Source organism: Harpia harpyja, chromosome 21 (assembly GCF_026419915.1).
Source record: "Harpia harpyja isolate bHarHar1 chromosome 21, bHarHar1 primary haplotype, whole genome shotgun sequence".
In the NCBI taxonomy this organism is placed as follows: domain Eukaryota; kingdom Metazoa; phylum Chordata; class Aves; order Accipitriformes; family Accipitridae; genus Harpia; species Harpia harpyja.
Window position 1 is genome coordinate 11,343,067 of NC_068960.1, and position 27,642 is coordinate 11,370,708.

The 27,642-nt window shown below is 35.9% G+C and overlaps 1 protein-coding gene across 5 annotated transcripts in view; it reads left to right on the top strand.

Annotated features, from left to right (window-relative positions):
* SNX29 (sorting nexin 29) overlaps positions 1 to 27,642 on the top strand; it is a 114,347-nt gene that overhangs the window by 19,002 nt on the left and 67,703 nt on the right. For all 5 annotated transcript variants that reach the window (XR_008232894.1, XR_008232895.1, XM_052773439.1 and 2 more), the window contains exons 6-13: positions 371 to 441; positions 1,303 to 1,551; positions 3,624 to 3,993; positions 4,728 to 4,846; positions 9,966 to 10,047; positions 10,552 to 10,634; positions 19,016 to 19,079; positions 20,356 to 20,484. Coding sequence is in view for 3 of the 5 variants with exons in the window: in XM_052773439.1 (XP_052629399.1) it covers positions 371 to 441; positions 1,303 to 1,551; positions 3,624 to 3,993; positions 4,728 to 4,846; positions 9,966 to 10,047; positions 10,552 to 10,634; positions 19,016 to 19,079; positions 20,356 to 20,484 (1,167 nt within the window). In the remaining 2 variants the exon portion in view is untranslated. The remainder of the gene's footprint in view (positions 1 to 370; positions 442 to 1,302; positions 1,552 to 3,623; positions 3,994 to 4,727; positions 4,847 to 9,965; positions 10,048 to 10,551; positions 10,635 to 19,015; positions 19,080 to 20,355; positions 20,485 to 27,642) is intronic.

Genomic DNA, 27,642 nt, shown 5'->3' on the forward strand with positions numbered 1-27,642 from the left:
TGGCTTGGTAATTATGGTCAACTATAGTTATTTAAAAACTTATATATGCAGTATAACAATAAGTGTAGAGAAATATTGTGACTGCCAATGTAGTATGAACCTCCTTGCCCTGAGTGGCTTTTTGCCCCTAAAAAAATGCAGAGCTAAAACTGAAGGTAAAATACTATTTAGCATGTGTTTGATGACTGTTCAGACATTTCTGTATATTTCGGGGCTTCAGGGAGTTACTGTGACATATAATTTGATACATTGGTGTACTCATACTTATTTTTCAGCATTTTCATGTCTTTTAGAAGTGGAATATATGTTAATATAGGACTGCATATTCTTTTTTTTCTTCCCCCCCTTTTTTTTTCCTTTCAAATTATAGTGTCTTCTATGAAGACTGGTCTTTTATGATGGATGAAGAACGTTCTAGTATGATCCCTACAATGGCAGCTGGTAAGACTTTCCCTTAAATGCTACTGTTCTTGGAAAACTACTTCATTTTGGGATGTTTTATCTGTTTCTGGTTGTGAGGAGCTTCTCTAACACACTCTTTGCTTATGTGGAGAATGTTTGCCAGATGCACATTCAGGGTGAATAGTCAAGGCATGCCAATTTATGCTATGAATTGATGAACAAGACACTGGATCTGGCCCTCCTACAGTTTAAAAGTCACATAAATTTTCTAACTCTTCATCAGTGAAGGCTAACTTTTTTTTAAAAACTAGCACAGTTTAGAGAAAACAAAAGGGGTTATTCCTGACTAGAAAAGAGCAATGATAGACTTTTATAGTAAGACCCAAGTTATAGGTAAATACATGGAAGGAGAGAGTAGGAGTAAGGAATGATAACAGATAATTTACTTTTCTAGAGTTTGACCACAGAAGTGATGTATTATTACCTTTTACGCCCCTTTTCTCAGACACATGGTCACATGCTTCATTCTGCAAGATAGGATTCACAGGAGTGTTTGTTAATAGAATATAGGAACCAACAAATATTAAAGTTTGTAGTGAAATGGGTTTAAATAAAAGGTTATAAATAAACAAGTTCAGAGTAATTACCGCTTATTTAATGTGCAGCTGAACAGCTATCAAGATAAATTCAGAACTGATTGCATCAGCTTGAATATAATCTAAAAAAGAATGAACAGTACATGAAAGAAGAAGAATTCATGCATGGAGAACAGTGGGAAATTTTGGGGGAAAAATGTTTTACATGTCATAGCTTTGTTAATCCTTAGGTTCTATCTTCGTACTTTAGTATGAAATATATAGTGGGTTTTTGGTCTTTTTTTCCTCTTTCTTTTATCTGAAGGTCTGAACTCCATTCTTTTTGCAATCAACATTGATAATAAGGATTTAAATGGGCAGAGCAAGTGCACACCGACTGTGTCTGATTTGTTAAAGGAATCAACGCAAAATGTAACCTCATTATTGAAAGAATCCACTCAGGGTGTTAGCAGCCTCCTTAGAGAGATAACTGCATCATCTGCTGTCTCGATTTTAATGAAACCTGATCAAGACACTGACCCACTTCCTGTTCTCTCAAAGAATGTAAATGCTGGTAAGCGTTTTTGCAATGTTAGTGTCATTCAGAAACTTATAAAATATTCAGATGTGTTTAACATGCTATTATGGAACAAAAACCTTAAAAATAAGTGCATTACACATACAAACTAGTTGAGTGTGAAATAAAAAGTATGAAATTCTTTAGAAATACTGGTGTGAATACCGGATGATAAATGTGTATTTTAGCTTTCTTATATCACTGTGAGAGGGAAGGTGTACTATCTTATTGGTCAAGTGCTTTGCTTGTGGCCTGAATTTCAATTTCTTATTCATAAGATGCCCTGCAGTTTCTGATGTAATGATTTTTCATTTTTAATGTGTTTTCTTTTGGCACTTTATCAGTTGGAAATACAGTGCCGTATATCTGTTGTTATATATCAGGTAAAAATCTTAGCTTGTTATCTTCTTCAAGCAGCACCTATGTTTACAGTCTGAATTCCTATATGAAGTAGGTAATCACCACAAATGAAAATTCACTCATATGTTCTTTTTACCTTTAAATGTGTTAGTGTTGCAACCAGTTTGTAAGACGTTAGTTACTCACAAAGAGCCAAAGTCTTAATCTCTTATAATTTGAAATTAATCAAGCAAAATGTGATATTCATTATACATTTTCAGTTCCAAAAATAGCAAAGGAATATTTTATCATCTTTATTTCCAGAAGTTGAGCTGAAAGAATGTTCTGCTTTGTAAAGGTACAAAGCTGCAGGAGGATTCTGGGATTTATGTGTTTTTCACTTAAGAAACAAAGTTTGAGTTTAGGCTTTAAATTGTTTTGGTTATGTGAAAAAGGAAAAAAACCAACCCCATGTGTGAATGCTATCTGGTAGGAATAGAAGTTGAGATAAGATCTGTTTTTTATTGGCATTTAAAATAGACTTTGTCTCAAAACATGTTTTTCAAAACAAACTTGTGGTAAAGCTTTTGTTGTTTAGCACTTTAAATGAGATTAAAATAGTAGGTGATACTTGACTTGGGATCAGTTTGTTAATATAGAAAAGGCTCGCAAGATGAAATAACAGAATAATTGACCATATGCTGCACATGACTCTACAACATAACGTACGTTAAGCGTACTGTACATGTGTATGCAGTACATGTAATGTAAAACTTACAATAAAATTTCACTTTAAAAAGATTGGGTTTGTTCAAATGCCATTATATGTTGAATGTTAGAGCAAGTCAGATGTTCAGATGTTTTCATTAAAGTCTATGCTCTTTGCTGGAATTCTATTTGCATTCAGAATGGGTTTTAACATCCTCTTATTCTTAAAGTATGTTAATGTGTTTTGTGGCTATGTAACAGCTGGACTTGAATTAAACAAAACAGTTTAGTTCCAATGTGAGTTCTCTTGGTGAGTAAATTTCTTATATTTCTTAGAGTGCTTCAACTTTGCAAGATCATTTAGCCTCATGTGCACATTGGAATCAGTGAGAATAGGTAATAATTTAAAAATAAGTGCTGTCACAGCATAGATGTGATGTAATCAGAGAGAATTTCAGTGTATTTCTAGACTAAGAGCTAATTAGCTGAGGGAGGGAGCCAGTTTAATTTCTTTTTCTGAAAACTGACTGCTCAATTTCCAGAATATAGACAAAACTAACTTTATTTGATTGGAAGTTGTGGATTTTGTTTGTGTTGTGAGTTTGTTGTTTTTAACTTTTTCTCCACAGAAGTGTTTCATGTTTTCTCTGTTGTGTAGGTATACTCTGCAATATACACTAGCCATATAACATTGGAGAAAGTGATAGGAAGGCTAATTTTTTATTTTAAATTTAATTTTATAAGTTTGTTGAACTTTCTTTTCCAGTTCGAATTCAATACTGTTATGAATGCACCTCCAAAATATCTTCTAAAATCTGCATTATGTAAGGCATATAAAATAAAGACTGTAGTTAAAGATTTAAAAGCTCTTGTGTATGGGAAGATAATGAAATGCCTTGTAGATATAAGTGGTTTTTTCTTTACTAAACTCATTTAGTACATGACTTCTTTTAAGGAAAAAACCCAACTGTATTACATTGTTTCTCTTTTCTTAACTATGTAAACCTTTATGTTGCTCCTAGATTTGAAATATAAAAAAGATCGAAAAAAGAAGAAGAGAGTGACAAATATTATCTCATTTGATGAAGAGGAAGATGAGCAAAATTTGGGGGATGCCACAAAGACTCTGATTACAGGAGAAAGTTCAGAGGAGAGTATAGACAGATCTTCAGTTTTTGTATTACCCTCATCTGAAAGCACTTTTGGAAGAAATTTGAATGGGAATGAAAGTAACCATTCGTGGAAGAGCAATTCAGTATTCATGAATGGAGAGTATGAATACCGGAAACTAGATGTGAAGAGCATTGATGATGAAGATGCAGAAGAGGATGAGCTATATGGAAAAACATTAGGAAATAAAGGCACAGAAGGTGAAACTGAAGTTCCTGAAAAGTAAGTAATGTTGCAGGAACCAGTGGTAAATTTTCCATGCTCCTCCCTGTGACCGCCTCCTCCCCCCCCCCCCCCGCCCCTTTCCTTCATGGGTACTGGCAAATTTATATAACTACTTGAACTATGCGTTTTCTCTCCTCTCCTCTCTCCTGCCTCTCTTTTCCCCCCCTCTTTTATTTTTTTTTCTTTCCCATTGTTTAAACCATTGGGCCACTGTGATTGATGGTATTTTGCTTCTAAGTTCCACTGAAAAGCAAAATTTCGAGATTTCAGACATGTTCTCCTTGAAGTTCTCAGTTGTTGAAATTATTGCATGATATAGCCAGGCTATAATTCTGGCCTGTTTGAAGTTTCCTTATTCTTAGTATGTTATCAACTCTATTCTGGCTTCGTAGTAAAACCACTAATTTTAAACAGAGTAAGCCTGTTATCATCAGAGTAGGTAGTTAAACAAGACAAGACAAAACTGAGAGAAAAAGAATAATTTTAGATGCTAATATGCCCTCTTTATTTCTGGCACAGAAATCTCTTTGGAGAAAAAGAGGCAAGCACTGCTTGTCTCATCTGCTTTGGAATGGTCTGATCTTTAATGAATTTATGTATGTCTGAACCAACAAACTGGCAGGCAGATTGAAATAAAGATTTTTCTTGCAGTAATATCTCTGAAAGAAATATAAGCATTGTGAATATTGACGGTATAAATAGGTTGTTTTGTTTGTTTGTTTTAAATGCAGGCCTCATGAAATAGGCACATGCAATTCTCAGATATGCAGTTGGACTCCTCTGCAGGTCCTGAATGATGACTTGGATGTTCTATTTCCTGTCAGTGCCGTTGGCTCTTACTCCCAAACAGGTAGGTATTTTAATATACTGAAGTCCAGCAAACTTCATAACAGAATTTCTAACATGGGACAATGGTAAGAAATAATGGGATTGTAAGGACATAGGAGATATTGCACAACTGGGATGGGAGGTTCAATTAAAATTTGTTCTAGATCTGAATCAGCATTGTCCATTTGAGTAGCTATTTAGTTGAGGAGGATTTATCAATGTCAAATCAGAGTTTTGTTGGGATTAAGCTGTGGTCTTGTATGGTATTTTATTAATGTTTAGGATGGTTGAATAGAAAGTATCCTTATTCGTTTTCTATTTATCACTAAGCTGGAATAAGCTGCAAGTGTGTTTGAGAATTTGAATTCAAATTAATCTTGACAGATTGGAGAAAGTGTCAAATATTGGATGCAGTTCAATAGAAGCTGTTATCTGTTTATATACAGAATGAGGAATGATTGGCTAGGAAATACTTCTTCAGAAGAGGATACGGGAATCATAGAATGGTTTGGGTTGGAAGGCATCTTCAAAGATCATCTAGTCCAACCCCCCTGCCATGGGCAGGGACATCTTTCACTAGATCAGGTTGCTCAAAGCTCCAACCAGCCTGATCTTGAATACTTGCAGGGATGGGGTGTCCACAACTTCTCTGGGCAACCTGTTCCAGTGTCTCACCACCCTCATCGTAAAAAAATTTCCTTATATCCAATCTAAATGTACCCTCTTTCAGTTTAAAACCGTTGCCCCTTGTCCTGTCACTGCAGGCGATGGTAAAAAGTCTCTCTCCATCTTTCTTGTAGGCCTTCTTTATGTATTAAAAGGCCACGATAAGGTCTCCCCTGAGCCTTCCCTTCTCCAGGCTGAACAACCCCAACTCTCTCAGCCTTTCTTCATAGGAGATGTGTTCCAGCCCTCTGATCTTTTTTGTGACCCTCCTGTGGACTCACTCTAACAGGTCCATGCCTTTCTTGTATTGTGGACCCCAGAGCTGGATACAGTATTCGAGGTGGGGTCTCATGAAAGTGAAATAGAGGGCGAGAATCACCTCCCTCAAACTGCTTGCCATGTTTCGTTTTATGCAGCCCAGGATAAGATTGGCTTTCTGGGCTGCGAGCACCAGTTGCTGGCTCATCTCATTTTTCATCTGCCAGTATACTCAAGTCATTTTCTGCAGGAGACCCACCATAGTGGGTCACAAGCTGATAGTGAATTAGCAGTGCCATGTTTCTGCAGTAAAAGCACACTTCATACAGACATGCATAAATGAAAGTGTCATTTGTAAATTTATGCTCAGTTGGCTCTGATAGGACCTCAGCTGCAGTATTGTATGCAGTTTGGGTTACTTGCCCTTCAAGAATGATGTGGACCATTTGGAGATCTTGAAGCAAGATCTACATGATGAAAATGGTCAAAGGTATGGAAGAGAAGACCTGGTGCTTTTCCAGTATCTGTATCAGTACCAAAACCAAACCAAAAACTTCCACCACCCCCCAACCCTCCCACCTGCTCTATCCCCCGTTAGTATTTTGCTAGTTGTTCATAAAAAATTGCTTTTATAAACCTTTGGGTATGCATTCTCATTTCAGTGACCACTTAAAAACTTCTCAGTGGCATTCAAATAATGTTTTAATTATAAAATATTTCCTATTTTTTGCATTACATGTGCCAAGAGTTTAAATGGACTGTTGATTGAAGGCCTATGAAAAAGTGTAATTCAGTTCTCTAAGTTCAGTGATAAAAATAAAGTGAATCGTAAAATAATGCTGTACTGCCCTCTGCTGTATTTTAAGAGGTACCTCTTAAGAAATACCGGTTGTTGGAGAAAAAAAAAAAAAAAAAAAGAGTAAATTTTCATTTTTTTTTTTTCTTGTGCTCCCACATTTTTCAATTTATGAAGGAATGGATTTAGAAAACATTATGTTGTTTGTGGCATAGTGTTCTCTTAAATTGTATACAGAAACTGTTAGAAAAAGTCCATAGATTTATAAGTGTTTGCTGACTGCAACAGATTGAAATCTGGAATACAAGTAAATGTTCCTGTTTATGGGGGATGGGGTGTGTGGAATGGGAGCTCACAGTTGAGCTGTGGGAGTTAGTAGCCAGTCAGACATCATGAGGCATCAGGAGCTAGAGCTCGGGGTTTGTAGCTGAAATCAAAAGTCAGGAGACCAAGCCAAGACTTAGTACTGGAGACAGATGACCAGAGAGGACAACAGTAAGTATAACAGGGGCTTACTTTTACTAAGGAGATACCAAAGACCCTTTTTTCATCTTGCTTCATCTTGGAACTGTTTTGAAGACTGTCCTGGTTTCAGCTGGGATAGAGTTAACTGTCTTCCTAGTAGCTGGTACAGTGCTATGTTTTGAGTTCAGAGCGAAGAATGTTGATAACACTGATGTTTTCAGTTGTTGTAAAATAGTGTTTAGACTAATGTCAAGGATTTTTCAGCTTCTCATGCCCAGCCAGTGAGAAAGCTGGAGGGGCACAAGAAGTTGGCACAGGACACAGCCAGGGCACCTGACCCAAAGTGGCCAACGGTGTATTCCATACCATGTGACGTCCCATCCAGTATAGGAACGGGGAAGTGGGGGGTAGGGATTTGCCGCTCGGGGACTGGCTGGGTGTCGGTTGGCGGGTGGTGAGCAATTGCACTGCGCATCATTTGTACATTCCAATGCTTTCATTATTGCTGTTGTCATTTTATTAGTGTTATCATTATCATTATTAGTTTCTTCTTTTCTGTTCTATTAAACCGTTCTTATCTCAACCCACGGGTTTTGCTTCTTTTCCCGATTTTCTCCCCCATCCCACTGGGTGGGGGGGAGTGAGTGGGCGGCTGCGTGGTGTTTAGTTGCTGGCTGGGGTTAAACCACGACAAAGACAATGCTCAGACTATTACAGATGAGCAACAACAGGCCCATTCAGTTCCCTTCCGGCACAGTATACAGGTATTTTCAGTTCTCCTCCTGCCCCTCTTTGTCTTTGTGGTTGTCGTGGTTTAATCCCAGCCAGCAACTAAGCACCACGCAGCCGCTCACTCCCTCCCCCCCATCCAGTGGGATGGGGGAGAAAATCAGGAAAAAAGAAGCAAAACCTGCGGGTTGAGATAAGAACGGTTTAATAGAACAGAAAAGAAGAAACTAATAATGATAACATTAATAAAATGACAACAGCAATAATGAAAGGATTGGAATGTACAAATGATGCGCAGTGCAATTGCTCACCACCCGCCGACTGACACTGAGCTAGTCCCTGAGCCGCGATTCCCCGCCCTCACTTCCCAGTTCCTATACTGGATGGGACGTCACATGGTATGGAATACACCGTTGGCCACTTTGGGTCAGGTGCCCTGGCTGTGTCCTGTGCCAACTTCTTGTGCCCCTCCAGCTTTCTCGCTGGCTGGGCATGAGAAGCCGAAAAATCCTTGACATTAGTCTAAACACTGTTTTACAACAACTGAAAACATCAGTGTTATCAACATTCTTTACATACTGAACTCAAAACATAGCACCGTACCAGCTACTAGGAAGACAGTTAACTCTATCCCAGCTGAAACTAGGACAGTGGTAAACCCTATGGTCCAGCATGCAAGCCAGAATGATATGGCATTGGGCTGGTGAAAGGAGTGTTCATCAGTTACAGGAAACAGCAACACAGATTCTGCTGTCTGATTTCCTGATTTCAACTTCCCATGCTGTCACTGGGCCCTTCTGAACATCCTGAACTGACAGAGTGTGCAGGCAGTCTTGACTAAAAGGCCCATCATACAACCCAAATGTCAACCAGTTAGGGAGAGTGATACGCATGGGTACGGCCACCCTCTCCCCAGCCATAATGACAATTTGATGAGATTGAAAGCTGCCTTAGGCAGTTGTTTCCTTGACTTTGGAAGTTACACTTTTGCTAGATGAATGATACCAGAGGGAATGTGGGTTAGCTTTTTCTGGGGGCAGTTCAGCCCAGTAACTGGCAAGCTCATTGTTATCATGACAACATTTTTGCTAAAACATGCGTAGTGAGCTCTTGTAAAATATATAGCTTAACCCAATATTTTGGTTTATAGGTCGTAATACAGGTAAATAACAAGACATATATATTTGAGATAGATTACAGCTTAATCTATAGTGTTGTACGTTAATATGAGTGTTTTCAGTTTTAGTCTGTTGCAGTGCTTCAGGGATGTGCCAGTGTGTATCATATCTCCATGTACCTAGAGATGAGAAAGCCTGAATAAAAATTCAGTTGCTTGGAACAAAAATAGAGTATGCATTTTAGGAACTGAGCTTCAGTAAACTCTACAGCTTAAAAAATGAACTTTCTCCTCCATAGACATTCTGACATAACTCTAATTCCTATTAACATTTTTCCTAGAATTCCTGCTTTTTAAATTCTGTGCTGTTTTAACTCATTATTTTAGGATTGTTTTATGGTAACTTTGTAACCCTTACGTAGTGAGATACAGAAAACAGCAATAAAATGTGATTTTTGTTTCCTTCCACTTGACCTACCTTAATGACAGGCCCAGTGATGTGTATATTTTGATCCTGACAGTTGTGGATCTGTGGACAGATGCATATTATCAATGCTTTTTAAAAAATACCTCATCTGTCTTGATTCCTGATGTTTGGTACATAGGTATAAGAAGCCAGAGAAAAACCATGGTGCTCTGCTGGGAATGCATAAAGGACTGGTGTCTTTGCAAGGTTTCACATACTGGGGACTAACCACAAATTCTTTTCCTGCAAGTCACAAACAGATTTGTAATGAGTCTCAGATGCCATGCGGTGGTTAAACTCCTGTGGCTTGCAAAAATAACTTCAGTAAGAAGTCTCTTCATAGCTTTGCAACATTGTTATCAATGTAAAATATACATCTAAATTACAATTTAGTTGTGCAATACTAATTTTTTTCTAAACTGATGGCTGTGTTCCAAAGGGACTTTACAATCCTGCTGGCATTCAAGGTGAATATGCAGAAGCCAACCTTGGAGAAAGAATTTAAAGTCTTTAAAGTCTTTACTAAAAGATGAGTATTTCTAGTTAAAAATGTAACTACCTTCGTTCTGGTTTTGGTTTTATTTTATTTTATTTTTTAACTACTGTTAACTGAAGAAAGCTAATGCTTGTGCATTCTACTTTAGATAACTTGGAGAATGGGGAGGGGCATGAACAGGTTATTCATGCGGTAGAACTGGTTCCAAGAAGACCTGATCTTCCTTACAGGTACGTGTCAAATACATTTTTCTTAAAAGAAAAAAATCTTCACCCTGTAGCTGCTAACTTGTTACTGTTACGTAATGCATAGCTACTCAGTACTGGAAAACAAACTATTTATCAGGGTACTTTTGCAAATGTTTGGAAAGACAAACACAAAAACCTACACTTCCCTTTTTGCATAGTTTCTTATATTGAACTTTTCTTAATTATCTTGAAGTTACATAGTCCTGTCAAATAACAGGCAGACTTAGCCTCCTGGTTTTGAAAATAGGTATTATGTTGGTTTTTATGGTATTTTTTACTGTGTTCTCTATGGCCTGTTGATTTCGATATTTTGTGTGTGTTCTTAAATCAGACTCACAACAGATACATTAAAAGGATAATTAAACATAAGTTGATTGAATATGGGTGAATATGATGACAATTCTAGTTTCTGGAATGCTTTTTTGTTGAGTTTTGAAATCAGGATTTTGTTGTCATTTGTTGATGATATTGTGCTTTTATGACTAGAGTGGAAGTCAGTCCTCCAGCTCAAGTGAATACTTTAAGCAGTATGTTGCCTTCAGCCACTGTGCCAGAATCCATGACGATTAGTAAGTATTTTCTTGACGTATCTAGATTGATGGAATTAACTTTGAAAGTCCTATAACTCTTCATTTCTACTTTTATTTCAGTAACATGTGTTTAGAGAGGCATACAGCACTTAATTTCTGAAGTGCTCGTGAAATTAGAAATGGCTGCTCTAAAATGGTTTTTGAATTGGCAGATCGCAGGTTATAGTTCATTGCAACTGGTATGACATTAGCTTCTCTAAGCTAATGGAAGCTAATGTCATCCTTATACTAGATGTGGCTTGAATAGTTAAATAAACAATAATGATTTAATTTGATTAACATCTTTTAATCTCTGCAAGCTCTGAAAACACTAATGGTTGGTTCTGATGTGATCTTACATATTTTGCCCGCTTTCATTAATGCCTAGTTGGAAAAATACCCAAACAAACCCAGAACTCTTTCTATGTACGCTCAGTCTGTGGTTTTGATGTGGAAATCTGCTCCAAATACAAATATAGGCTTTCATAAACAAAAACTTTAGTTAAGATTAAGGTGGAGGACAGTCATATTTTCAGTGGTGTGAAGAGTTTAGCCGGACAGGATAAAATAGCCTTTGCTGTAGAAAGAGATTAGTAAAAGTACAGGCAGTTTGTTTACCCCATCTTTAATCTTTTTCTTCACATAAACTTGTAGAACAAAGTTTTGGTTCTTAAACTGACTAGCTGTCTAAACATGTAAGCCAATATGGTTTTATTTTCCTCACTGTACAGAAAGTTTTGTAACTGAACTGGTGGATATGGCTTGCATCCTAAAGCTCTGGGATGTGTGTTTGTCTGTTCCTTTTTATAAATTTAAATATATACAGATTTTAAATGATGACATTTGGGAAGTTAGAAGTGATGCAGCCAAAATTCTTTTGTGAAATTGATTCATGAAATAATCAAAATGCATGATCCCTTAAGTTATTCTAATCTCATGTTCTAATGTCACATTCAAACGATACCTGTGTCAACATATGTTAAGGAAGGTAGACCATGCATTTTTGCTGGGTATTGTTTCAGGCTCTGGCATGGGTCTGCTGACTGAGCTTTACAAAGCTGAAAAATCCTTTCTTACAAAGTTCTTTACGAAGTGGGAAACTAGTTTGAGACTTTTAAGTGAGATAATTGAAGGTGTAGATGGAGTTACCGTTGATAGTTACTGTGATACTTTGGTCACTGGATATTCTCTGCTCATGTTATTACTACGATATCCTTTCGTTCTTACATTTTTATTTTATTTTTTCAGTAACAGAATTTTAATGGAAAACTTTCTGATTTTATTGTTTCGTAGGTGTATTAGGTACCAGCAGGGGCCGCAATTGGTTTCCTTCAGTTGCTCAGTTAGTTCCTATGTGTAGTTAAGACAGCTGTACACTAGAAAGTAAATCTCGAGATTTTCAGTTGTTGATACTTAGCAATTTGTAAGTGAAATGAACCACAGGGTCAACAGAAGCATACACGCTGTCATTAGTTTCCTATTTCAGAGAAGGTTCTGGTGGAAGGAGGTGGGGAAGCATATCAAAACAATCTATAAAGCCAGTAGAACACTTAGTAAATAATCTAATTATCATTATAATAAAAATTCAGCTGACTATATATATAAGTTAATACCTTTATCACAGCTGATCCCAGATACATTCAATAAAAATGCTTTTTTCAAGTTCATTGTTACTGGTCGTAGATACTCCATACAGGAAGAATTCAGTGCTATGACAAAGCCAGACACTGAAGCTCTTTTTCTCTCTTGCAATTAGCAGAAGAATTATTAAATGGTGAGGCTTATAGCTTGGTTGCATAGCAACTAATTCTAACACATCAGACAAGAAAAATGGAATGCAGTAGTGCAGTGAGAAAAGCTCTGAGGTCTCCAGTGACTAGATTTTTGTGCTTCTTAATTCTGAAGACAAAGCCTGAAATGAATTTTTTTTAATCTATTCTTTTCCTGCTTCCTTTCCAATTTACTAGTATAGTACTAACCTTTTCTCGGTTCTTTTGGTATGCAGGGTAGCAACTTATGTTATGAGAAGCTGTAATTTAAAATCTCTGCCATTTTGAATGGTTTTCCTGAATTTGTCCCATGCATTTGTAAGGTATAGGTTAACTTAGCAGCAGGTACATCTCAAAAAAATTGCTAATACCACTTGAGAAATCCTAATCCATAGTGTTCCGCTGTGTGTTAAGACATCATATGAAAACTTGCCCTACTTTACAGATCATTATGTCTTACAACCAATTTTATGAAGAGTTAAGTTTGTCAGAAGTTTTATATTTATGCGCCTATTCCATTATGTCATTTTCCAGCTTTTAAAAAAATCGTATTTATCTTGTCATATTTGAATCACAGACAACTTTATTTCTGCTCCAGTTATCGTCATTGGAAGATTATGTTTTCAGCATTGTTTTACACCAGAAAAATCTGTCCTACCAGCACAAGTCTCCCCATTTTGTTTTTGCAGTGGAAAAAAAGGAAGTTCCAAAACTTTCATTTTATAAGGATGCTACTTGTGTCCTTCTTTACAAGGTTCTTTGATTATAGTGCTATTTTTAGTAAATAATTGGGAACTTAGTTTTTGCACTATAATTTTCTTCGGTTTTTAAAGTTGGGCTTAACCACAAAGGTTAGCAAAGGTTGTAACATTGCACATTATTCTGTATTTTTTCATACATTCTTGAGAAAGCCCCCAGTTTTTCATGACCACTGAAGAACTTTACTGAATAATCAAACCTACATATTATATTTTTATCCTGTGTGTGTAACTAAATAAGGTGTACGTTTTTGTATTTTCTCTATCCTCCAAATAGCTTCTGACCTGTTCTGTAACTTTGTTGCCACCGGTCACTGACAGGTACTAAATTATTATGACTTCTCTGAAAGCAGAGCTGTTGAAAGAGGGTGTGTAAATTTCATCACTGAGAAGAAAGCTGCAGTTCATCTTACAGACTTTTTTTTTGTCAGGACCCTTCTATAAAGTAGAAGGTCAACACTATATTGTCGAATTTGTTTCCTACCAAAATTTGCCTTATTAATAGTGACGTGACAGGATAATATTTACAAGATTTTGGAGCACTAAATAAAGCCTTAATAGCCAATGTTCATGCAGGCAGCTTAGGGAGCATGTCTTTAAAGGTCAGGCTTCTGATTTAAGATGTAACTAGTCTGCTGGAAGTTTTATTTGTCTCTGAAAATATCTGTGTAAATTTGCACTCAGGAAAATAAAAAAAATCATTCCTGTAGACTGCTCCCAGCCCACCCTGATATTCTATCTGCAGGATTGCAGAGGAGTGCTGCATGACCTTGTGTACACTGAGAGATGATTTCACTTACAGCTCATTCTTCATAAGAGGTGATTGCAAATCATACTTATCCAATCTTTGGCTAAACAGCAGAAGAGTTGTGAAACTTATGACTTTTCTGGAGGTTGCTGGGAAATTGACAGGTGTTTCTTAAAGCATGGCACTTTTTTATATATTTAATGCTCTGAATGTGACCTTATAAAAGCTTATAGAAGCTAGATTTTGCATGTAGTATGCAAGTGAATTAAAAAATGTTTTAGAGCAAATATTTGCTCTGTTAGTTATTAGGCACTACAGATTAATGTCAACAATGAAAGATAATTTTTGGCGTTTTAAAAAGTGAGGTTTAATATGAAAAATTTAATTAACACATTCCGTGATTTTTTTCATGTTATCTTTTTTCACTGATAAGGAAAGGCCTGGTTTGAAATTCTTGGTTTGCATATGGGAATCCTTTTTTTAAGAAGTTGTTGCAAAAATATCTCTTAAGATTATATAATTTGAAAGACTTCGCTAGTCATCTTATTATATCTGTCTTTCTGAAACTCTGATTATCACTTGAATTTTAGATATGTTGGTGTTCAATGCTGATCCTTAATAACAGTAGTGTATCTCTTTCCATTAATGTTACTTTACCGAATGCAAATGACATATCAAGCACAAAGCAGTTCAGACGTAGGAACATAAACTCTAACATCAAACAGTTTTCTGAAGTGGGTATACTTGGTCATCTACCCACTGTTTTATTTAAAAAAAAAAAAAGGGGGGGGGGGGATTGAGGTTATGAAGTCCAGAAGTCACAAAATGCCAAATTTATGGTTGCTGCTACAACCCTGATTTTTTTTTTTTTTAATTTATTACTTTTTCTAACCCACACGATGAATGAGACATAAGTCTGCTGAAAAAATTAGGTTATGGCCATACACTGCTCTCAGAGGGAAGCATAACACACAGACGAAAGCTTATGAACTGTGGATGTTCTGGCAGATTTGAAGTGAACCTGCCACAGTGTATGATGCTGGATTTACTTTGTTTTCATTCAGCTGACTGTTCTGACATGCTGCTAAAATTTTTCAAGAAGCATAAGTGAGAGTAAGAAATTAAGATTTTTGAAAGTTTTGAATGTTATGCCTGAATTAAATAGGACGGTGTCCTTTTAGTTATATTCAGTTACTTTCATCAAAAGATCATGAAATTAAAAGTTTCTGATTTTTCTTTTTCTTGGTAACTTTCTATTTATTTAATTACACTAGTGAATGTTCGACTCCTTTATGTTTACGGTGGATGGAGAGGTTAAAGAAGTGTTGATGATAAACTATATAATTCTTGTGTTTGTTTTGAGTAATTGATAGAAAATATGACTCCTTAATACTCATCACTTCAAGAAGAAATAACATAGGTATAACAATGAAGCAATATTGCTGCTAGGGAAAGCACAGGCTGTACAAGCCTTCTTGGAACCCTGGGCTCTTAGCCCAGACTAGTTGTTTGTGTTGATGCTTTCTTCCACATCTCCGCTGCTATCCATAGTTGAACTAAATTAGCAAGAAATACTGAGTATGAAGTGTGTTTGCTTTTGTGGCCCTAAATTAAGCATTGATTTTTATCTTATATGTGATAATGAAATTTGGAGTTTCTGCTTTGCTATGTCCCTACAGTATTGTCACATCCATAACTCGGAAGAAATGAGGCAAATGGAAATAAAAAGCATTTTAACATCTTTTATTTCAAGAGGCTTTTTTCTTCTTTTATGCAAACCATGGTCTTTAACAGAATCTTGCTTTCATGCTCTGGTTGCTTACATGTGTGTTGGAGAGGGGAGCAAGGGAAGATGGGATTTCAGCCCTCATGTAGAAGATTCTGGGTGGAATAAGGGAAAGAAGATAAAGTTATTAGGCAAGTTAAGGTTACAATTTGAATAGGCTGGTAAAATTGGAAAAATGGAGGCAATTTCTAATAGCTTCACTGTTTAAATGTTAATAAATCAGTACACATTTAAACAGAGTATGCATACAGGCAATTACTGTAGAGTAGTCACCCCAGCGTAAGTGCAGAGCCAGCACTAAAATAACTTGTCTGAGTAGCAATGGCTTTAATTTATTCAGAGTCAGAGAAATAATAGCAACTAACTCAGATTGTGCATTATCATATTTTAATGACACTCTTGAAATATTTAAAATGCCATTGGCTTAATGCTTTCTTGAGGGGGATTCTGAATTCAACTTTCTAGTTAAAGATCGTTATTTTGTTACAGAGTGCTACTGTACTGAAAGCTTGCTATGGATGTATTTTGCTTCTGTTGTATACTTGTACAAGGCTTGAACACTTACTGGATTATTCTATTTTCCTCATCCTTAGAACACATTTTTTTTTTTTCACAGATAGCCTGATGAATTGTGGTCTATTTTCATAACACTACGTATTATTTTTTTCAGGACTGTTACAACCCACCAATTTTCCACTGCCAAAAAACCCCAACAACAAACCACAAAATAACCCAAACAAAAAACCCTCAAAACCCCCAACCCTTCCAATCTGCCCTCAAAGTAGCAATGTCTCATCATGACTGAAAGAATGCTAATAATGTTTTGAGTTTCATGATCATCAAGTTTGATATTTTATAGCTAAATAAAATACTTACATCTGAGAATGTAGGATTTGGTGGTTTTTTGGCCCGTGTCGTGTCCGTCCCCCCGTCCCCCCCCCCCATCAATGCTAGTCAATAGAAGCTATGATAGACCATCTTTTGAAAAATAGTCATGAACATAATGGAGCACAGCATATTTTGTCATACATAATCTTTCCATTCTAAGTTTTTCTACAATTGCTATGTAAATTGCAGTGGTTACCTGGTCACTTCAATGCAATATGAACTTTACTCTTGCCAAAAAGGGTATTCTGCCTTTTATATTGCATCTTGTTGACTAAAAAGGTGGTCTGTTCTGCCCTGACTGCTTTCTGCTATGTGTCTTGTGCCAGCAACAGTATTAAACTCATCAGGAAGATCACTTGGCAGCTCGTCTGAAAAGTAGCCCAACATTAAAAAAAAAAACAAAACCAATTTTGAGCTGGATCAGTTACTGCTAGGACACTGTGTGTATAAACACCAGTGCCAGAATGCCAGAACAAGGGAGGTGGTAGCAATGATGGGTAAGGCAAGCTGGACTGTCCTTTTTGCTGAAAGCACAGTCTTAGGAAAACTGATTAAAGTAGCCATGTAATCACAGCTTTGGTTTTGAATGCGAGTAATATTATCAAGGGAGAAAGCAGAAGTTTCCAGATTTTTTTGTTGGTTTGTTTGTTTTTAATGTGTGTTGGTATTTAATACCCACAAATTTCACTGTTGGCTTTCCTACAAGGTTTGGAAATTTACTTTTTTTTTTTTTGAAAGTTGTATAGAGAACTCACATAAAGATGCTAAGTTACTGCAGAAAAATAATTATTCTTTCTGTGCTGAGTTATTGGAGTGCAAAATCCCTCTAATGACCTACTGAAATGTTTCTTGCTAATGTCAATTAGTTCTCAAGTTGTAATGTGGAATGGATAGGAAAATAATTGTCTACTTTCTCCATGGCCAAAGAAGCAGAAATGCTTTGGACAAAATCTAGCATGAAGGAATTGGATTGACTTGATTTCAAGTGATATGAGAACCCTGCTGAATCCTGCAAGGGGGGATTTACCAGCAGATTACCAATGCCAGACTGGAATTGTGGTGTCTGTACTGACTGATACATTTGATTGACATAGTAAAAACTTTCACATTTTGTCCACTACTAGAATTTGGCAGACTTACTCTGGTCTGCAGGAAAATGTTAAGTTTTTTTTAGAACTGGCAAAAATTTCTGTAACTATAGAAAATATTAAGAAAGATATGGGTAAATCAGTGAACTGAATGTAAAGGGAAAAAAAGTTGTCCAATGGCAATGAAGAAATTAAATAATATCAGTTCTGTTACTATGGTTTCAGTAAAAGCACAAAAAATTTGCTGACATCTGCTTTGAATACTTGCAGAACACAATTGGCTGGTTTATTATATATCAACATAGGAGCATTTCATTTAACTGTTGGAAGGGATGTTTTAATGTTGTGTCCCTGCAGAAGCTCTCATAAAATTATTGATTAAGGTACGTGAAATTGTTAATGAAATTTTTAAAAAAATCTAGTTTAGGACACGTATCCATCCTGATATTTGCTAGAAGGTATTCAAATCTTTGAAGACTTGTTGTATTTCATGTATTCATGCAACATCTGGAAGTCAGAATCTGTTTTAGATTAGATTATTAACTCCTAATATTTTTCTGTAAATTTATAGTAAATAGTAATAGTACAGCTGTACAGTTATATGGTAAAACCTTCATAGTAGCAGAAGGACTCCAGGTGAGGCAGCACCTTGAGCTGACACTTTACTGTATGGTATTCGGCTACTCTGGTATCACTGTTAAACCTAAAGAAGTCTTTAAAAATTCTAAAATTCTGTAATAATTTTTTTTTTTTAATTTTTATTCTTGATGTAATGACAGAAGTATTTTTTTAAGGTGCTTATAGGAAATAAAAAGGTTTTTATAGGAAATTACAAGATTCAGAGATCCCATCATCTTTGAGACTGAGCTTGAGAAGAAATGCCATGAAGAATCAATGACATTATCTCTGCTCTGGTCTCACTGTTATATTTCCTGTGTCAGAATTTATAGCAAGGAAAACAAGCAATTTGAAGAAGTTAAACAAGTAACAGTGTATCTCATTAATATGCATGTAGTGAAAAGGTGCGTTGTCCCATACATCTGTGATTAAAACAAAACAGCTGCAGCCACAGGCAAACTTGTAAACATTTGTATTAAAGCCAGATGCAGACTAATTTGATTTGATCAATATTTCTGATACTGTGTTAAATAATACTATTTTTCAAAGATTGCTCAAATTAGTGATGAGATTGAGAGCATTTTTATGTGCTTTGCTGAGTAGCAAATGATGTTGGCATCATCTTAAGCATGTTGCTGAATTAGTGCCACTATGTACATGACTTTTGGATCTGAAATGAGCAAAAACACATGCAGAAATTTATCTGGTTTTGTCCCTTCTCTTTAGATGAGCTTCGTCAAGCTATCGTGGCCATGATGAACAGAAAGGATGAACTGGAAGAACAGAATAGGTAGTTTTCTTTTTCTAGTCAAGAGACACTATAATTTAAAAAAAATCTGTTCTCTAATAGAAACTGTCCTTTGTGTAAAGCTATGCATAATCTTCGTGTAATCTTTTTGATGTATATATTACTTTTCTGTGAAAGGTAAGCTTAATACTTCAATATTCAACTGTTGATATTGAAGGGTAATGTTTGCAGGTCAACTCCTTCCTTTGAATTTGAATCATATATAGCTCTTTGTATCTTGGGAGCTTTTACCAGTTTTAGTTTTTTCAAAACTAAAAGTTATAGCCAAAAGATTAAGATCTTTTAAGATAGATTTCCAAATGAATAAAAGTTTGTCCTTATACAAATATTCATAAAAATCTCCTTTTTTCCCCTTCCGGTGCAGAAGTGATGTAGGATGGTTAACAATGTTACTCTGAAGGTGGCTGTAATTTGTGAGTGTCTTTATGTTCACTTGGGGCAAAACAAGGATGTAAAAATGATAAGTTGCTTATTTAAAATGCTATCAAACCTACTTTGTATTTATTTAGTCTATTGGAACATATCATTAGATGAATTAAAATACAAATGTATTCAAGACATACTGTTGTTTTGCCGTAGTAGGGCTATCTTGGTAATTTACATTTTTCTATAGATATGATTGTTTTTTGTTTTTTTTTTAATGTTGAGACTACCAATTGATCCCATTTTCCTGCCTCTTATCCTCTGCATTCCCATAATTGCAAGTTATTTCCCCATTCAGCTTTGTGTTTTTTGGCAGAAGGACCAGGATGCTTTGCATTTTACCATTATGCATCATACTGACTTTGCTATCTCATCAAAGATTTTACACAGAGGTCTATGGCAGTGCTCTCAGTAGAGACAAGACCCCTACCTGTCTCCTGCTCTTGCTAGTAAATATATTGCTTATAGATTATTCCTGAGATATATGGATTTGTACTGAAGCACTGAGACCAGGTTATAAGCTGTTTTCTATTATAAATTCTTTGTGTGTGGTGGTAGAGTAGATACCATAATAGGTTCTGCTTTGGGTATGCTGATGAAATTGTAGTACAAATTAATAGTAAGCACTTACAACTGTTTTGATTGGGTCTTTTTTCCTTGTAGCTTTTCATATCTTTGTATAATCAAATCAGGTGAATTTATTACATTGAATAATGAAATTTTGGGATGACATTAATGGTATCATTCAGGCAACCTACTCTGTGATTCGTAGAATATCCTCTAATTACTAGGTAGTGTTTGCTGTGTTCTAATAGAGGCTGCTGCCTTCTTCCAGATCTCTCAGAAATCTGCTTGATGGAGAGATGGAGCATTCTGCAGTGCTAAGGCAGGAAATGGACAACTGGAGAAGGAAAGTAGCAGAACAGGAAGAGCGACATGCCACAAAAGTTCAAGCCTTGGCACGGTAAGAAGCACTGAAAGTGTCATAAAAAGTAACAGCAGTGGAACAAGGGAATAAAAGATTCTGCATACAAGAAGTAGTAATTTTCAAGTAGTTTAGTTTTCAGAACATAAGTGATTTAGGATTAAAAATCCCATGGACTTTAGTTGAATTTAAGCTGAAAAAAACTTTGGAAGGTTTTCTGACAAATTCAGTGGGTTTGTGGTTTTTGTTTTAAGTGTTAACAGTGAGAGTGTAAAATATTAGTAAAACCACTGTTACAGCTCCAGAGGAAAGAATATCAGTGAGCTGAACTTAGGACAACACCAAGTTTAATTTTAAGAAGTAATTAAGAAGTAATTAGACTAATATTAAGAAACATAAGCCATTGAAAATAGCGACAGTTAGATAATGAGACTAGATACAAAGAACACATGTATGTGTAAGGTAAATGTTAGAAGACTTTTCTCTCTTCATATGTCTGTTTTGTCCAGTTCTAACGCTCCCCCCCCCTTTTTTTTTTTAAATTAATTTTTATTTTACTTTATATTTGGGAGATTCTTGGTATAGCTGTCTGCCCAATCTGGAACAAATCACAGTATCAAGGTCCTGTTTTTTTTCCTTCTATTGGATATATCATATTCTTAATGTTAAAGTACCTAGCACTGGCTGCAAACAGTATTTTCCAAACCTCAAATCTGATAAGGGGGCAGGGAGGGGAACAGAAACACCATGTCAATGTTTATTGTGAACAGACTGATGTTGCTGTCCTAGAATAATGAAATGCTCATTCCACTAGTGGAAATGACTGCTTTGATATGTGTGTAAAACAGTTTTTTTCAGAAATACACAAGCTAGATTGTTGGGATTCTAGGTCTCGGATCTGGAGCCAGTGAGGACTTGTTTTGGAGACTATTTCATTTTAATATTACTGGAAGTAGTATTTCCTCTGGTAGATGTCTTGTATGGTTCCACACTGAGATTAGTATGGGGACCCCTCTCCTCCCAGCAAGTTCTTACTTCAGTCAGTAGAAATTGTGCTGAGTGGTCCTAGTGTCAGCTGAGTAGGAATATTTGTGTCTTTATTTATTGCTTTCAGTTATATAGAATATTTCAGTGTCAGCTGCTGCTGACACAGATACCCTTCCATATGTACCCTCATGTATGTAAGCGGTAAAGAATGGATTATCCATCCTCTTCAGTGACATTTCCATCCAATCTGTCTTCCTTCTATCTGATTATTTAAGCATGACTTTGCTTTCCTTGGGCTGATGTTTTTATCTTGTCCTGTTGTCAGGTTGTCGTGGCTGACCACTTTATCAACCACTGTATCATAAGCAACAGTTGTTGCCAAACAGTATCAACAGTACCAATTTCTCAAGTGGTACAACTGCTTCCCTCTAGCTCTAGGAAGGTCGGCTAGAACAGGTTGCCTAGGTCCATTTCCAGTCAGGTTTTGAATATCTACAGAGATGGAGACTCCACAACCCCTCTGGGCAATGTTGGCAGTGACCCATTGGCAATGCTCTTTCAAATGCAGTTCAAGATGCTGTTGGCTTTCTTTGCCGCCAAGGGTGCATTGCTTGCTCGTGGTCAGCTTGTTGTCCACCAGGACTCCCAGACCCTTCTCCATAGAGCTATTTTCCAGCCCCCAGCATGTATGGGTGCCTGGGGCTGTTCCTCCCCAGATGCAGGACTTTCCATTTCCCCTTGTTGAACTTCAAGGGATTCATCTGAGTCCAGTTCTCCAGCCTGTCCAGGTCCCTCTGAATGGCACCGCAACCATCCGGTGTATCAGCTGCTCCCCAGTTTTGTATTGTCTGTGAACTTGCTGAGGGCACACTCTGTCCCAGCATCCAGGTCATTAATGAAGGTGTTAAACAACGTTGGCCCCAGTAGGGACTTGCCTCCAGCTTGACTTTGTGCCACAGCTATGCTGAAAGAAAAGAATTTTAACCCTCCCCTTGTCTAAATGTGATTTAGCTTAAGAAGGACTTTTGAAGGTAAATACTGCTGTAATAGTATGATTTTCTTCTTAAAATTCTAAATAAGCTCTAGAGTAACCTGTGGTGCCTAAGATCTAGGGGATGATTCACATGTATAGTAAACAACAAACCTATCCCAAATGTTAAATAAGATTAGTAATCTGTGCTTTATCAGAGAGAAGTGTTTGTTTTCTGCATGCGCAGGCAGAGTGCTTAGTGTCAATCGTGAAGTACCACAGCTGAGATTCCTATAAGCTTTTTATTGCATAGCAGAGCTAGTATCTGAAAATGATAAATATAAAGCTTTCTTTAAAAAAAACAAACTAGTATTTAGAACATTACTAATTCTGCTTTTGATGACACATCAAACTGAACTACTCGCTTTGAAGGAGGGACAGATATGCATAAGTGGGTTTGACGTTCATGTGATGTAAGGCAATTGAGACAATGCAAATAATTCATCATTAATATTCACGTTTCAGGTTATGGGAATTGTATAATCATATTTCTTTGACTCACTTCCCCCACAGTTTTAGAATTTGCAGTGACATATGCATGAATCAGATATTTGTCATGCACATACCTTTTAAAGAATAGCTAAGGAGCCTTTATAACAAGATCTAAAGAGATGCTCACTTAGACTAACTTACTATTTTTAAACAAGTTTATTTAATTTCTCTTATTGCTACAGAGGCTGGGTATGTTGTGTTGATTGTTCTTCTGAAAGTCAGCTTACCTTGTCACATGATAAAAACAGTGTTGGGAGCTGCTCAGGTACAACAAATTCTTGTATCACTGGTTATTTTGGACTTTGCATGCATGTCTTTAATGATTCATTGCAACTAATTTTCTAGCACATAAGAAACATTGCTTATAGTTATTTTGTAATATAGGTTTTTCTTCTCAATTGTTTTGTTGGTTCACTTTGTACACTGTAGGTGATGCTGCTGCAATAGTAAGAGTAGTAAAATTTTTTTAGTAAATAATATTTTAAACCAGGAATTTGGGCAAGCTGAATAATTTGAAGAATTTGAAGTAACAAAAATTTTGGAAATATTTTGCAAGTGCTGCATAATACACTAGGTGAGTGAGAGGAAACTAAGTTTCAGATATTTTGTAATAGTGAAATCTCACTGTTTATCTTGAAAACAATTGATCACATGACTAGAGTAAAAAAATTTCCTTAATTGTAATATTCTGAACATCTTAAGGCAAGGAAAATAATTCAGTAACAGTCTGACTATTGTAATTTGAACAAATGTGCTTCAGATTATGAGTGTGTCCAAAGCTCTTGAGAAGAATTTGATGTAAATATCTTCCTGAAGGCTTTGAAAACAGAAATATTAGTGACACATCAGTCAGTGTTGAAATGATTACTTCTGGATACCTGCAAAATTGATTTATTCAGCTGGTCTCCTAGACTCTCTGAAGTCTCTGATCTCCTAGACAAAATGCTAGCTTACTTAGAGAAGTTTTCCTGAGTTTCCTAAGTTGTCTTTGAAAAATGGAAAAATTCTTAGGTCATTTTAATTTCAAGTAGTAGTAATCTCATTCTTCCATGGGAAGTATTTGAATAGCTCTTTCATAACAGTTATGATATTGTTTCAAAAGGAGCAGGCTCAGCATTCAACCTATCTACTAGCCTTTCAATAGAATAGACTAAATAGACTCTGTAGTATAATTTTGTAAGCTGTTTTTTTGTTGCCGGTTTGCTTTTTTTTTTTTTCCCTTGTCAAATTGCATGAATATATCATGCCAGCGGCTTCTTGGTAATGCTGAAGTTTTTTAATTGAGATTCTTTTTTCTGTATGGAATACTATTACATCTCTTTGCGGGGCAAAGAAATTTATTGAAGTTGACTGTGAAATTGGATAATCTCAGACTGCATATTCTTAGACTATATTCAGAAATGTTGGATGAAAGCATTTTACAAAGGACAGGCTTTGTATCAAGAAAAGCAGTTAGAAAGACAAGATGATAATGCACTGTGTAGGGAAAGGGGGGTGAGAATTTGACTATACTTTATCTTACACTTCTATGTACCTTCTGTTTACTGTACATTCTGTAACCTAATCTGCATCTTCTTATCTAGTGTCTGTATTATTTAAGCCACATTGCTTTTGGATTTGGCATTTTATATTTATCTGTTTTACAGCACTTCATTCAGAGCCGTAGCGCTTCAGTGATGGGTGAAATGGTGTGTTGTGCATCTTGAAATGATTGCATCACTTACCTTAACCAGCCTCTTAGAGGAAAAAAACATCTCTTGTCCCTGCTTGTGAAAACTACTTTGAATATTCCTATATTCAGTGATTGTTTTTCCTGCTTAGTTGGTGACATGTCACAAGTTACAAAAACAGATGTGTTATCAATGCTAAGATAGAGCCCTTTCATAATTTAGGTTTGCACATAGTCTATGTTATGAAGCTATCATGAGAATAGTTTTCAGTTTACCATGCATATAGTGTTTGCCTTTCATGACTAGCAGTTAAGTTTATCACATTATTCCTAGTTACAGTTTTTTCCAGAGATTGGTTTTATACTATAATCTCATTATATTGTATATAGTTCAACTTCCACTTCCATGAGTAATAGTTCTCATTTTTCTTATTTCATTTAGGGTATATATGATTACAATTAATTGTGATCTTGTGCCTCCTAATAGTAGGATCATAGGATAATTCAGGTTGGAAGGCATCTCTGGAAGTTATCTAGCCCAACCTCTCTATATAGATTCTACATATTCTTGCAGTACACTGTTTATTTTAATTCATTCTCAAGATTCATGTAATTTTTTTATTATTTGAAGATTTGGTACCTTTATAGTGTTTTCTAAAACACTAAGTTTTTATCAAGACACAGACATGTTTGATTTTTGTTGTTGTTGTTGGGTTTTGGGCGTGTTTTGTTTTGTTTTGTTTTGTAAGCCTGAATTTAGAAATAAGACATGTTTTAGGAGTAAGCTCCACAGAAAGCAGTTGTTAGTATCTGATGTTTGTGACAGAAACTTAATTACAGTATTCTTCAGGCCACTATAGTTGAGATACATGAGAAACTACTCTTTTTCAAATTCTTTTCTTACCATGCTCACTTTACAGAAGCCCTAGAGGAATTTTTGTGTGGTTTTTCAAGAAGCAGTTGTGTGGTTTTGTTTTGTTTTTTTTTTTTTGTGGGGTTTTTTTGGTGGGGTTTTTTTTTGTTTTTTTCTTTAAGGTATAGGAAAGTAAGTCCTATAAGGCCTGTTCCTCTGCAACAAAAATCGTAACTTAAAGATGTGTTGTTCTTTAACCTTTTAATAAAATTTTTGGAAGTCAGCTTTTATAAAACACTTTCTTATTGGTATTCATTTCTATTAAGAGCCGGAAATCTTATGACAAACATAAGACGCATCTAATTTGACTTGCATAGTAGACCTTAACTGTGCTTGGTGTATGTATACATGCTTCAGTAAGCATAACTATCTGTCACAGAAACTTTGTGGACATTACTGGAAAATAACCAACCTCCTTCAACTCCCCTTGTCATCGTCGTCATCCCCCCCTCCCCCGATGGTTTTTAAAAGGGCGAGATTTCACCTGTGGGGCCCTGGTCCTTCTCCAAGGATACAGGAGAAGGCCCAGCAGGGGGACTGATCCACTGCTGTGTGTCATATGAATAGCATCTCTCTTTGCACTGTCCTCCCTTTGATGTGAGAACATGCTGCTTGTTATCCTGTTACATTCATCCTCTTGATATGAGGGTCCTTAGGGAACAGTTGCTACTTTTCCTGGCATGAATTAACTTGATGGTGAGGATGTGCATTTATCAGTAATATTGCATGCTATCTTTTCATTCATTATATGAATAAAAGCCAGGTGTATGTTTCCCAAAATGTGAACTTGTTTTATGCTGCTACAAAAAAGTATCATTCTTATCGTAGTTTTGATTGTCTTTTAGGCAGGGTTTCCTTAAATGCTAATTTGTAAATAATAAAATTGAGAGGAAGTGTAATTATTTTTGCTTCAAAATTAGGCAGGGAATTGAAGCTATTCGACAACTTAAATTTATTATATAATTGATCATTCCTTGTCATTCCAGATAGTTTTCCAAAAAATATAATAAATAAACAAGTTTGTTGTCGCTAAGGTGTTCTGTGGCTGTGTACCATTCATAGATATTTAAAGAAAATTTCTTTTCAGTAAAACAATATTTTGTTTCTGTATTACTATGATCAATGTCACTAAATATTGCCATTGAAAAGTAAATCCTTTACTATTAATGTTTTATTTCATAGTTTTGGCAAAAGGGATACCTTACACTAGTAATGCCAGTCAAGTATTGCTGTATAAACAAGCTCTGACCATATGCATACTCCTGAAAGAAATTTACTGAATGTTTTTCCTTTTTCTGACTTTGGTTTCAGTACAGGAGTTTAGTAGGATCCTTAAGACTTTTCATATAATTTGTGAATACATACTGTGGTTTCTGGTGAATTTTCAAGTATGTCTGACAATAGAAATATTTACGATTTTAGGGATTTTATGAGGTGGTATCTTCCATTTTAGAAAATTGTTAAAAGTCACTCATGTATCACCATTTAAGGTTTTGATACTTAAATTCCTCTTCTCTTTGCTTACAGTTGTTATTATGTACTGATTCATTACCATAATTAGTACTGTATTTTTCTGCTGGTTTTAAGCAAAGACAGTTAATGGCTGAGAGTGGATACACATAATTTTTTAATATTTTGATTTATCTTCAGGAAAAGTACTAAAGCAAGAAGCTAACTACAGAGTTTAATTGCATCTTAAGTTATTTCACTGGATAAAAGTGCTATAGAATGAAATACACGCTAAAAAAAGTCGATCCTTACCGCATTAGCTTATAAATAGTTTGTTGGAACCTGGAAATATCTTTATCTGGTTTTCTTTGGAGAATAGTCACATAACTATGGAGAAACTCCTACAGTTGCTTGAAAAAGCTTCAGATGGAATAAAATTTATCCTGCTGTTATAGATGTGTGGCATTTATAAGTTGCTGTATTTAAATGTGTTTGTATTTCTCTAATACTTTTGGAGAGATTTTGCAGATAAATCTGCTCTGTCAGAAACTAACTTTGTATTTGTCTTAAGGAAAAAAAAGTGGGCAAATGCATATGTGTTTTTCTTTGTCTTGAAGACATAAAGCTTCAGAGATGTTCTGCTAATCTGCTTCTTAT